At 42.9% G+C, this 13,706-nt stretch overlaps 1 protein-coding gene across 1 annotated transcript; it reads left to right on the top strand.

The window, feature by feature from the left end:
• Positions 1-808: 808 nt before the first annotated feature.
• On the top strand, positions 809-12,103 carry miga2 (mitoguardin 2). Its single transcript, XM_030342009.1, has 16 exons — positions 809-891; positions 1,645-1,974; positions 2,204-2,417; positions 2,956-3,065; positions 3,187-3,307; positions 3,625-3,752; positions 5,670-5,793; positions 6,296-6,402; positions 7,113-7,225; positions 7,327-7,399; positions 8,078-8,164; positions 8,466-8,564; positions 8,672-8,806; positions 8,954-9,007; positions 9,225-9,341; positions 10,197-12,103. Exons 2-16 carry the CDS (start codon positions 1,879-1,881, stop codon positions 10,389-10,391), a joined length of 1,773 nt encoding a protein of 590 aa, XP_030197869.1. The 5' UTR covers positions 809-891; positions 1,645-1,878; the 3' UTR covers positions 10,392-12,103.
• Positions 12,104-13,706: the final 1,603 nt, after the last annotated feature.

The raw sequence follows: 13,706 nt of genomic DNA, 5'->3' as shown, positions 1-13,706 counted from the left end.
AACCATCATATATACCCTTTAGTGCCACTCTATCCGCCCCCCACTCTTTTCCAACTAGACACCTCATTATATTTATAACCTTTTTACATTTGTCCACAACCTTCTGAATGTGTATATTCCATGTTAACCTTTCATCAAACCACATTCCTAATAACTTAAAGTGTTTTACTCTTTTTAGGTCTTGTTTATAAAGTTTTACTTTAATCTCATCTCCCACTCTTTTCCTGGTAAAAAACATTATGTTTGTCTTCCCTACCGAAAACTTAAAACCCCATTTATAAGACCATTCCTCCACTCTATTGATTGCCTCCTGTAATTTTTTAACAATGAATTTCAAATTTTTCCCCCTCTTCCATATTGCCCCATCATCTGCAAATAATGAAAAACCCATACCACTCACTATTTCTTCAAAAACGTCATTTATCATAATGGAAAATAATAGTGGACTAATTATGCTCCCCTGTGGTGTCTGTCAAATACCTCCGTCGGGAAAACATTTTAAATCTGTAGTTCCTAACGGAAAAAAAAAAAAAAAAAAATGTTTTTTTCTTGTATAACTTCAATAAATTACATCAAGGATGAGGACTATAAAGCAAATGTGACATATGATTAATGTGTAATAATTATATGCAATAAAAAAATGTGTAAGGACGTTTTAAGTATGTTTCACTAAATATCAGGGGATAGGCGGGGTATTCTGATTTGCTTTGAGTTCTGATTGGAGTTTCGCCTTACTTGCTACTCGCATCTTGAATCTGATTCGACAGAAACAACGTCGGTCTTTTTTTCTGTGTGTTCAGTTGGTCAGCTCAGGGTTCCAGTTCTGCCCCTTGACTCCATGCTAGTATGTGATGTGCGTTGACGGCCGAGTGCCCTTCTCTAGAACCAAAGGTAGGAACATGGTTTTGCTTTCTTTAGAAGAGCTTCTCTCTCTGTGTCTCATGCGATTTATAGTTTCCTAGTTTTATGAATTCCATTGAAAGTGGACCTGTCAATGTCCCAACGACCTCATGTATCTGGCCAGACTAGACCAGACCAGGCTTTGATTTGACAGATCATACAGAGCTAGCTGTAGCCGACTAAGTGATCTGTCAATTAAAGTCCTGACCTGATTGTTGATGGTTGAAAGTTAGAGCATATTATTAGCAAAACAGAATCTAGGCCTTATGTTTTTGGATATTCAACAAATAACCCACATTAAAGCAATTGTCCAGTATGGCCTCAGAAGTATGGCCTCAGAGAGGGTAGTGTGAAATAGTTTCCTTTTTATCTTGTTTTCAAGTGTATTCATTAAATTTATTCTGTGGAACTACAGATTTTATAATATATAGGCTATAATATGTTTACTGTGACTTAAACAGTTTGTTGGAATGATGTTAAATTCTCTTAACTTGTAGGCCTGTTGTCTATGCTTCAGGGGCATGGGGATGCAGACTTGCTAAACAAATGCGGACCAGATTGAGTTGATACACAATGCTCTGGTTGAACTGTTAGTTAAGCTTTAGTAAACATAATTGCATTTGTAGAAGTAAAGTCAATAGTCAATAGTAACACATTTGTCAGGAGTCAGAGAGAGAAATAGCAGAAGCATTTGGTATCATCTTATGGAAAGTGTCTGTCTAATGAATGCATTGTATTTTTCAGTTGTTGAGCAGCATGGCACACCATTTAAGGAAATGAACCCACAAGCCCTGTGAGATTTTGGTACAGCAAGGCTTCTACACGCAACAAAGTGACAGAGGAACTGGACCAGTTTAGAACTGGACGTTGACCAGTATCTGCCAAAACAAGGCCAAGGCAGCAGGGTACACCCACTTTAAGGTGAATGCGAAGGAGGTTTGAAAGGGGGAGTGGCCTGCGGGCAGTTTCCTTCCTGAGATGTCCCTCAGACAGGCCGACGGGATGTCCCTTGCCCAGGCGCTGGCCATGACTGTGGCAGAGATCCCTGTCTTCCTCTACTCCACGTTTGGACAGGTAAACTAACACATTAAACCTGTCCTATCCCTTCAGCATAAGAGCCACCATTTTTAATTCAACATTCAAAACAAATTACATATTTCTTTAGTTTCCAATTTCAAACATTGCAAGGGCAATTTATGAAATGTTAACGTGGCATAAACGTCTCAAAGTTTCATATTTCTTGTCAAAACATCCAAACCAGCCAGTGAATTGTTTTGGCCGTGTGGTCCTTTGTGTGTTCCAGTCCATATTCTCCCAGTTGAAGCTGAGTCCCAACCTGAAGAAGGTGCTGTTTGCCACAGCTCTGGGCAGCGTGGCTCTGGCGCTCACCGCCCACCAGATGAAGAGGAGGGGGAGGAAGAGGAAGCAGGTCACGCAGAGCAAAGACGTGCAGAAGAATGGGGCTGGGATGCTTGAGATGCCGATGAGGACGGGCAGAACCTCGTCGCTTAAGAGAGGTGGTCCATCCAAAGAAGATCTAGTTAGGGGCTGGGTAGTGTAGTGGCTTAGGCTGTTTGTTTGACTGCCAGACCAAAGCTTTTGGTTGCCAGATTGAGCCAGATTAAACGGGAAATCTGGCCCAATCTGGCAGCACTACCTGAGGGCATCCTTGAGGAAAATGTATATTCTAAGGTGCAGTAGGTGAGTTTAGATTCTCGACTTGGAGCCTGAGAGAGCGGAAGAGAGCAAGATTTTGCAACGATCCAAAAAATACTTCACCCTCCTCTCTGCCCCCTCCCTCCCTAGGCTTCTCCACAATTGAGACCGCCATAGCCGTATCAAGTTTATCTCTGCTCATACAGAGGCCGGTGCAGTCACCTCAAACTCTATTCTGGAATACGATTTGAAATTCACACAACAAAATTCACATGTGGGGCTTTGCATCTGATAAATTAAAACTAATTGTCATAGGATTCCTTTCTCAAAAGTTATTCTAACTGTATTTATATATTCAGTTCTTAATAGCTAATAATTCTGTTATTATTTTGGTCTAAGGTCCGTTTCCTGGTCGTCCAAGCCCGAGCATGCGCAGCAATGACACCATGAGTGGAATCTCCTCTCTGGCGCCCAGCAAACACTCAAGCTCCTCCCACAGCCTGGCGTCGGTGTGTAGGCTGAACACGTCTTTGATTTATTCATGATCTTTCTTCATATGGGTGGTCTTCTCTTTGCAACCGTTTGTGTTTGTGTGTGTGTGTGTGTGTGTGTGTGTGTGTGTGTGTGTAGATGCGGGCCCCTCTCTCTCCAAACCATTCAGTGACCCCGGCGGCGCCGTGGGACGCGGAGCCCGTAGCGGAGGAGACCGGCTCAGCGGAGGACGCCAACGCAGAGAACCTGTACATTATGGGTACTGATCCATACATACACCCCTAGTGTTTACGTTTACTGTATATACATTATGGGTACTGATCCATACATACACCCCTAGTGTTTACTGTATGTACATTATGGGTACTGATCCATACATACACCCCTAGTGTTTACTGTATGTACATTATGGGTACGCTGCTCCTGTCCTGAACTGTATTTACAACCCTTGTCCCATGTCCAATGCATTTTGATGTAATGTTTTCCTGATCCTAACTTACTTGCCGACCGCTGTACCAGGATTAGAGAGCGCTGGGGCGACGCCCCTGACCCGCTGTCTCTGTGTTTGTCTCCAAGGCATGGAGCTGTTTGAGGAGGCCCTTCAGAAGTGGGAGCTGGCCCTGAACATTCGCCACCACAGCCGCTCCTCCTCCAGTAACAGCCTGGCCCTGCAGGGGGCGGCGGCGTGCGCGGAGGTTCCTTTGGTAACGTCACTGCTCGCTGCGTATCAATACAGGCCCCAATAGGCTGCATTATTTTAACTCTGCTAGTGCACCTAACAGATGGGTGCCCCCTCATACAATATGTAAAGGAGTCTATAGTTTCTTGTGGAGAGGGTGTGGTTGATGGCTGGTTTAATCAGCATCACCTGGCCTGAGTCAGACAAATTAGATGGCAGGTTTAACCTTCCATCACCACACACTCAGGAGAGTTTGGACATCAGTTTACTCCAAATGCTGCAATAAAGTTCTAAAGCATCAGCCTTTGTCCTGGTGTTGGAGGGGCCCAGTGAAGGCCCCTAGGTGGGGTGTGGCCCCGCAGGCATTCTGCTGCTACGTCTTTAGAGGTTATTGACATTCACAGGGAAAAAAATGAACCTTTCAGAAAAAAACTGGTTGAGCTGGCAACCACCTGTCATTCAACCTTGGTAGTCATGGAAACCAGGCTCAGGGAAAACGGGGTGGTTAAACCTCTGGCACCAGGACCCATGGTAGGAGGAAGTAACCCCAGACAGGAAGTGGAAGCCATGGAGTGAGGGTGAGATAAGGCTTGTAGAGACCAGCACAAAGAGTCAGCCAGGTGTAAGACAGGAGATAAGAGGAATCTATGGATTCATTTTGCCATCTGCGTAAAAACGCACCACAACCTTATTTTGAAAAAAATAAAATAAATCTAAACTCTAAGGGTACGGCCACACCAACCGCGTTGCTCGCGTTAGGGGCGTTGAAAATCGGCATTTTTGCATAGGGAACCATTGGTTTAGGCGCGGTACACGCGTTGAAGCGTTGAAGCGTTGCGTTGGGGGCGTTAGGCGCGGCAGTTGCACGTAATTACGCACGTAAACGCAGTAACGCGCCCATCGCACCAACGCCCGGAGTTCAGAAAATTGAACTTTCAACGCTCCAACGCGTGACGCATAGCCGCGGTAGCCAATCAGCGTGGAGCTTGACCCGACGTCACTGGCAGAGAGTAGTGAGCTTGCACAGAAGCATACGGCCGACATCTTCCTTTTTTCTGGGTGGAAATAGTAACATAGTTACGCCATTAAATGCGTTTATGGAAACATTTCTAGCGAGAAATGTGCATTTTACTTTCATAATGTTCGCTCGGTGAATGTGAAGGATGTTTGGTTTGATAGTTATGACGAAGAGGGAATGCTCCGTTCACTTGCATGGACAGAGTCTCTGGTTGCTAAGCAACCTCAACGTCTTGGCGGACTGCTTCTCTGCTGATCAACACTACGAATGCTGGAAACACACCAGACACACCATGTGAAGTTATTTAACCCGATTATTGTTATTTATATCCGAGATTATTTAATCTAACCCGATCTAAACTCTATCACCCAAACACGGCGGCGTTTGGGTTTCCTACCTCGGACTCCAGCGCAGCCACTGCCGACATTTTTCTTTATTCTGGGTGGAAATAGTTACATAGTTACGCCATTAAATGCGTTTATGGAAGCATTTTTAGCGAGAAATGTGCATTTTACTTTCATAATGTTCGCTCAGTGAATGTGAAGGATGTTTGGTTTGATAGTTATGACGAAGAGGGAACGCTCCGTTCACTTGCATGGACATGGACTCATCTAGCTGCGTTGGCGCGTTGACGCGTTGGAAGCGTTGAACCACCACACACTGGTCAAGCGTCAGGTTAGGCGCGTTACTCGCGTTGTCCAACGCGAGTAACGCGGTTGGTGTGGCCGTACCATAAGCCTTATTATTCAGAAACCACTCACACAGAATGAAGTTACCAAAAATGGTAATAACCTTTATACTGCGTCAACAGGAGAAGAGCTATTAATGATGCAATACAGTTTTTATCACAGTATTAATCATGCATTATACCTATAAATACTGTTGACCAAGTGATGTGTTACTATAAACAAGGTCTTCGTTCAGCTTCAGGCCGAGGCCCGCCACAAAGGCTTTGCAGAGAAGTTGGAGACCCTCCTCCACCGGGCGTACCACCTGCAGGAGGACTTCGGCAGCTCCATCCCTCCAGACAGCCTCCTGGCTGACTTCGGTAGGGACCGTGACGCTTAGATCTGACTCCACTACTACGGAGTTCAGCATGCGGCAGCCACTCCAAGGGCAGTCATGGGGTGCAGGGTGTTTTGGGGGGATTTGCCATCCTTCGTCAGCCTTGTAATCCTTCCATAACGTCAATGCTGGTCTCTTAAGTTGTTAAATATGTATTTGTTAAAAGTTTCATTAATATCATGTCAAACTTTGAATCAGGTTATCAAAGTAGTAAGTTGCTATGGATAAAGTGTCAAATGACAAATGATATCAAATATCATAATCCAATGTACCGGTAAGTCATTTGTATTATTGCTGATAGAATAAGCAGCTTTTGGTCGTTTCCGTTTTTAGTACTTTCTCTGATAAGGATAACATGAATCAAAGATCTTGACATCTAACTCATTTTGCCTGATAACTATAACAATCAGCATGTCCATTGAACATTGACATTAGAGTTGTTGTTACGAATAATGGATTTGGATGGTTTGTGTTTGGTGTGTCAGAAAGCGAAGGTACCCTGATCCTGCCTCGAATCGAGAGCTCTCAGAGACAGGGCGAGGACGACACCACCACCATCACCTCTGATGACTCCTTCTTCTCGGCCGCAGAGGTTGGTTCTTCCTCATGGAGAACAGGATGTGCTACCTCATGTTGCATATACATTTGACACTTACACTTTACACTTTACTACACCTCATTACTTATTATTACTCATTACTTATTACCACTGTTTTAGGCCCTGTCCACACGGACGAAAACTATATATTTTCCCTGCTTTCCTTGGCAGCGTTTCAGGAATTTCTCCGTAATGAGGAACTCAATGCAAAAACGCATCTAGCTGTAGATACGCTGTAGTACATATTCGAGGCCTATATGCTGGTCCTCCACCCAAAAAGAAGAAGACTAGGTGGAGCATGTGCATCAAGCCTGCGCGCTGTAAACAAACAAACTGACAGTCTAGGAGAAGGAAGCAGTTGTTAAACCTTGTAGATTGAGCAGAACAATGAATCAACAGGTAGTAATTCAATTTACCAAGAGGCTGTATTTAAAGCTACAAAAATACTACAAATCAAATACAACAAAAAATTATCAGACGGAAATCTAACGTTGCCCACCTGGAGGGGGGGGGCGATTCGCCTCTAGTTCCTCACGAATCCTAACACGAAAATGCAGGGGGCCGTTTTTCTCTTTTTCAACCTGGGACCTGGTTTCAAAAAAGTGTGTTTGCAGGCACCGAAAACGCCAGATCCGTCTGGACGGTCGGCCCAAACGTACCAGACTATTTCTTATAATGATTTACGTTTCTGACCCCCTGTTTAGCTGTTCGATGCCATGTCCCTGGAGGAGGCGTACCAGCCCTTGAAGCAAGCTGCTCTCTATGAAGAGGCGCTGGGTCTAGTGCGGGAGGACAAGGTCATCTTCCGCTCCCTCCGGTACACAGTGGAACACACTGCTCTCTGCTGCTAGGATATGATGCACCGCTGGATGGATCTGAGAATAAGGCCATTCATATGTGTCCTGTTTCCGTGAACAGAACTGAACTGCTGGAGTGTTACGGTGACCAAGACTTCCTCGCAAAACTTCATTGTGTGAGGCAAGCATTCCAGGTGAGCATAGTTTTCATGTCCGGTATGTCATGGTCATGTGCAGTATGTCATGGTCATGTAATGGTCATGTGCAGTATGTCATGGTCATGTCCAGTATGTCATGGTCATGCCAGTATGTCATGGTCATGTCATGGTCATGTCATGGTAATTTCCAGTATGTCATGGTCATGTCCAGTGTGTCATGGGCATGTCCAGTATGTCATGGTCATGTCATGGTCATGTCATGGTCATGTCCAGTATGTCATGGTCATGTCATGGTCATGCCATGGTCATGTCCAGTATGTCATGGTGATGTCCAGTATGTCATGGTCATTTTACAATCCCTACAATCCTATTCTTAGGACTATATATTGGGCCATCGGCATAATACCAAAGCAAACATAATAGTGTGATACAAAATCAATAAAAAGGATGGGTCCAGAGATACGTCGTAGGTGCTGCCTATTTTGTGGAAAAACGCCATCAAAAACACATTTAGAGACTAGCGCTTTACGGGCGAACACACGTTTCCATCCCTTGTTCAGAGCCAATGTGCCCTGGTGCAGTAGGTAGCACCCTTTACCCCTGAGGTCAGTGAGATGGTAGCACCCTTCACCCCTGAGGTCAGTGAGATGGTAGCACCCTTTACCCCTGAGGACAGTGAGATGGTAGAACCCGGTTGTTGTTTCTGTTCTCCAGGTTCTTCTATTGGATGGAACTCAACGCACGTTCTTCATGGAGACGGGGAAACAGATGATCGCAGGCCTGATGGTAAAAGCCAACAAGGTAAATCCTGCAAAGAAGGTCCAATCATTTGTATTTGTATAGATCTTAATGGTACAGTCTCAAAGGGCTTAACAGGCCATATATGTATGACACCCCCTGACCCAACTGCAATGGGAGCCATTATTGACTAACATAAAGGCTAAACATTTGAGATCATTTAGTGTAGTAAAGTGCCTATGTCTATGGTGATGGGATGCTGGCTTGGTCCCCGTAAGGAGAGTCCAGACAGCCAGTCTTAAACCCCAAACCGTGCTTCTGTGTGGGATGAACTGGTTGGGCTCTTTTCCTGCTTTTCCGCCAGAGTCCAAAAGGTTTCCTGGAGAGCTACCAGGACATGCTGCTGTACACCCAGAGAGAGGACACGTGGCCCATCACCAAGATGGAGCTGGAGGGCCGAGGGGTGAGCCATGAGCCTTTTGGGGTGTGCCTGCACTTTTTCATGCATCCCCTCTATTTGTTTCACTTTCCCTTTCAGTCATCCGTGGGCGTTTCCCTCTTGGTCCACAGGTGGTGTGCATGAACTTCTTTGACATCGTGCTGGACTTCATCCTGATGGACGCCTTCGAGGACCTGGAGGAGCCGCCGTCCTCTGTGGTGGCCGTGCTGAGGAACCGCTGGCTCTCCGAGAGCTTCAAGGAGACGGTGGGGGTCCGCTGCCAAAAGCTCTTACTACTATGTTCTCAACAAGGCCTTGTACTAAAAGTGTGTGTGTGTGTGTGTGTGTGTGTGTGTGTGTGTGTGTGTGTGTGTGTGTGTGTGTGTGTGTGTGTGTGTGTGGGATCGTCACAGGCGCTGGCTACGGCTTGCTGGTCCGTCCTCAAAGCCAAGCGGCGGCTACTCATGGTGAGTGACAGACGGCGTTAAGCTCCTCCACGGGGACCTTGGGATGCTTCTATGGGAGTTAGTTCCCTTTGTGGACATGACGGTGGACACTGATGTGGAAGCGGGTTAGGAATAAGTGGGAATGTGGAGGGAATGTCGTGCAGCACGACGGATGGAATCCAAAGATATTCCTGTGAAACTCCCGGCGGATGTTTTGATTGGGTTTCTGTGTGCGTAGGTTCCTGACGGCTTTATCTCTCACTTCTACGCCATATCGGAGCACGTGAGCCCGGTCCTCGCCTTCGGGTTCCTGGGGCCGAGGCAGCAGCTCAGAGAAGTGTGCACCATCTTCAAGGTGAGGCGTGATGAACATGAAGCACAGGGGCACCACGTCGCACATCATTTCCCTCGCCACTTTTGTTGCACATCAACATATCTTCTAAGAAACATTAGTAAATTATTATCTCAAAGGAAGAATGTATCAGCAACAACAATATAGACTAATAGAAAATCTGTCATTTATACACTACTGTTCAAAAGTTTGGGGTCACTTAGAATTGTCCTTATTTATTTATTTATTTATTTATTGTAGGAAAAGCACAGTGTTTTTCAATGAAGATAACATTCAATCAATCGGAAATACTATTTTTACAGTGTTAACGTGTTAAATGACTATTCTAGCTGGAAACGGCAGATATTTAATGGATTATCTGCATAGCTGTAAAGAGGCCCATTTCTAGCAACCATCACTCCTGTTCCAATGGTACATTGTTTAGCTTATTGTTTTCAAAGGATAATTGATGATTAGAAAACCCTTGTGCAATTATGTTAGGACATGAAATTGTCTGGCTGACCCCAAAATGTTGGTGTGTGTGTGTGTGTGTGTGTGTGTGTGTGTGTGTGTGTGTGTGTGTGTGTGTGTGTGTGTGTGTGTGTGTGTGTGTGTGTGTGTGTGTGTGTGTGTGTGTGTGTGTATATATATATATATATATATATATATATATATATATATATATATATATATATATATATATATATATATATATATATATAATTTATTTTTTAAATTAATTTACAATATATAAAAAACCTCTGAAAAAAACATTGTTTATTAATGAGATAAATCATCCTGGATCATCTTAACCCTCTCTATCATCATAACCTTAGTGAAACTATTTGTGTTCTTTTTCCACCACTCTTTGCTCGTCAGCAACAAATTGTGCAGTACCTGAAGGACATGTTTGACCACGACAAGGTGCGCTTCACCTCCGCCCCGTGCCTGGCCCAGGACATCCTGAGCCTCTCCCACCGCCGCAGCGACATCCTGCTGGGGTACCTCGGCATCGACGGCCTCCAGGAGCTCAACGGAGCGCTGCCGGCCACAGACAGCTCCCCAGGGTCCTAGAGCCCGCCCGGTGGGGCCAGTGGACGCTGGGCCGCTACATGTACATAGGACTGAGGCTTTGAGAAGAAAAGAAAGAAATGGACAACAGGCTGCTGTTTGTACAACGTCGTTTTAATCCAAACTGATGCATCCGACTATAGACCAAACCCGTCCCTCGGGTTTGTTTACGGTCATACAATACTGTAATAAAAGAAAGACGTAAAAAAGGTTTTAAATAAGAAAACGATGAAGATGAGGAGCCTGGACGTGCTGCACGGTGTCCATGTTTCTCTACAAACTGTTTATCAACAAGGAAGTCCCAAAAATCGGTGTTTGATTGATTTAGATTGTATCTGAAACCTCTGATCCTCAGTGGTCACCCTACCCCACTGCCGGAGCACTATTTACATTGCATCAAGTGTATGCTGCATACCCCCCCCTGTGTCACAACTGGTGGCTTGTCCGTCACACCTCTAGTTTGATCAGCGACCTGAATGTTATTTACTATTTATTCCATTTCCCCTTGTGTTTAAGGGACACATTTGTCCGTGGAGAAGTTCTATATTTGTAATAAAGGCTTCGTCCTTGGTAAAAATGTTTTTGATAATTTCCAAGTCAATCAAACTTCAATCATTGATATTTCAACTGATTAACTGTTATAATATATTGCAGCAATGGAAAAACATAAACCAAGTTGTTAAGGGAAATATATGATTGAAATGTTGTGATGCATATTTTTTTTCCATAAAAGAATCACTCACTAACTGATTTTATTCCACCCATATGTCCTGCCTGCTTTTTCTGTGGCCTCTTAACTGTTGGTAAAACGGCCTGCACTGAGATTGCGGGGTAAAGAAACATTTTATTGTTACTGTCAGTGGATCAGGTGTTCAACTAGTACTTTTCTCAGACTTTCCAATGTTCTCTGTTCCAATATGTGCTTTGGCAGTAGCATTCCCCAAGTCCCGGCTTAACCTTTTCTTATAGAGAATGGTCATTCTCTTGGGGAGATGGAATTGGTCAGTTCTATAACTCATTTGTAAGTTATGATAATGACAATAGTTAAGTATTCTAGTTACTTTTTAAGTGAGTGGGTACATCATATCTCAGAAGTGCTTGTACATATGTATGTCGTAGTGTGATTCTATTGGTTTAGAAAATTTAAAGAATACTTAGAATTACTATTTTCCCACACAATGTATTGCTACTTCCAACGAAAAAATACTTGTTTACTACCTTGAACCGTTTAGGAGAAAGGTGGCAGATTACAAACGGCCATTTATCTTGGTAGAACTATCACGTCAGCTCGTCAGATGCACAGAACAGGGCATAATAGTGTGAACTAAAAAGACTGATTGGTACCAGAAATGTTATGATACTGAAGGAAAGGATTCCCTAACTGAAGAATACATTGTTGTATTTCGAAAATATCTGGTCAACTTCCCAACTTTTCAACTACATCTTCTTAATAGGTTCATTTAAATGATACTGCACTTGTAACCATGAGGAGATCTCTTGAAAACCATTCTTCGTTTCTTAGAGTAAGCTTATGGTGTCACCGCCCAATTGTTGATAACAAGTCATTTGTGATTGCAAGGTATCCACGCTTGAAACTGAACGGTAACTATGAGAACTTTATAATTATGTATTTGCTGAAAGACAATTCCTGAAAAACTCAAGAAATAATCTTGACTCATAAATCCCATAAACAGTTTCATGATTTTTACTTTTCACTTTTGTATTGTTTTCCTTGTATTCCCGCATTATTGTTATTGTATTTATAATACTGTAAGTATTTTAATGATCTTTGAAAAGTTCAATATGGGTACGTATCATACATAAAATGGTATTTTACATGATATACAAAATGGATTATGTTTGTGAGAAACTGCTTAAGTGATTGCGTAATCAAAAAGCCCAGAGCAGATGTTTCAAGAAAATTTAATTCAGCTTTGCATGTGTCCCTTGCATCATTTGGATTTTCATCTTTAGATAATAATCCATGTGTGTAAAAATAGAAAATAATCTTTTTGTCATATCTTGTACTAATTTGCCCCGTAATATAAAGATATTATTCAAAACAGAATAGTTGTGTTGGAACGTTCCCTACAACTCTCTTTAGGATTGTGACTTTCTATTTTGAAATAATGCACCCAAACATGGTACAATTTGTATTCTGTATGTTTAGCATTATTGTTTTTGTGTTCCAGTGATTATTGTCATTATTGTTCCAATTCATTTGTATCATAATCTATCAAATGAGCAATGTCAATGTTTTTACATCATCGATTTGAAATGTCTTATTTTGTCCCTAATTATGTATTTATTTGAATGTCGGCTAATACCATTCTATTATTTCTTCAAATAAATAATAATAATAATAATCATTAAATTTATTTAGCGCTTTTCTAGACACTCAAAGACGCCTACAGTGAAGGGGGGGGGGGGGGGGGGGGGGGGACCTCACTAACCACCACCAGTATGTAGCACCCATTTGGGTGATGCACGGCAGCCAATCGGCGCCAGAACGCTCACCACACACCAGCTTGAGGTGGAGAGTGAGGGATGAGGTGGAGAGAGAGGGAAAAGAACATTTAACACTACTATGGACCACATGTAAACCCTATCGACCACATTTAAACACTATCGACCATATTCAAACACTATCGACCACATTTAAACACTATCGAGCACATTCAAACACTATCGACCACATTTAAACACTATCGACCATAATTAAACACTATCGACCACATTCAAACACTATCGACCACATTTAAACACTATCGACCACATTTAAACACTATCGACCACATTCAAACACTATCGACCACATTTAAACACTATCGACCACATTAAAACATGTAAACCCTATCGACCACATTTAAGCATGTAAACCCTATCGACCACATTTAAACCCTGAATGTACTGAATGTATTAAAATGTACATCTCTACACCGGCAGTGTACAAGGTGAGCAGCTGACAAAGTTAAGACGCAGCTGTACATTTTGGAATCAGCTGTTGTTTACTTACATCTATTTCTCTCTGCTCTGCTAAGAGTTGACCCTGGCTTGAATTGAATAGGTCTAAGGTTAGGTGAGTCTCCCTCTTATGATTTTAGGTGAGGCTGCCTTATGATTTTGTCATGTTACTCTTTTCTGTCTCTCTCTCATGGTTTTATCTTCACTCCATCAAACATCATTCAATCTGTTTGGTATGTTAATATATGTTTTCTACGTGTGACATGCAAACCACTTCTAAAAAGTAGAGGCAATTTTGAAAATATATTATACTTTTTTAGTTAAATATGTAACTAATAATTTGCATACTTTGAA

Source organism: Gadus morhua, chromosome 19 (assembly GCF_902167405.1).
Source record: "Gadus morhua chromosome 19, gadMor3.0, whole genome shotgun sequence".
Lineage (NCBI taxonomy): Eukaryota > Metazoa > Chordata > Actinopteri > Gadiformes > Gadidae > Gadus > Gadus morhua.
This window is presented reverse-complemented; position numbering and strand designations above follow the sequence as displayed.

Coding starts and splice junctions, on each gene's coding strand:
- miga2 (XM_030342009.1), top strand. CDS start 1,879: ATGTCCCTCAGACAGGCCGACGGGATGTCCCTTGCCCAGGCGCTGGCC. Junction 1,975..2,203: donor TCTACTCCACGTTTGGACAG/GTAAACTAACAC, acceptor TGTGTGTTCCAG/TCCATATTCTCCCAGTTGAA. Junction 8,807..8,953: donor CCGAGAGCTTCAAGGAGACG/GTGGGGGTCCGC, acceptor GGATCGTCACAG/GCGCTGGCTACGGCTTGCTG.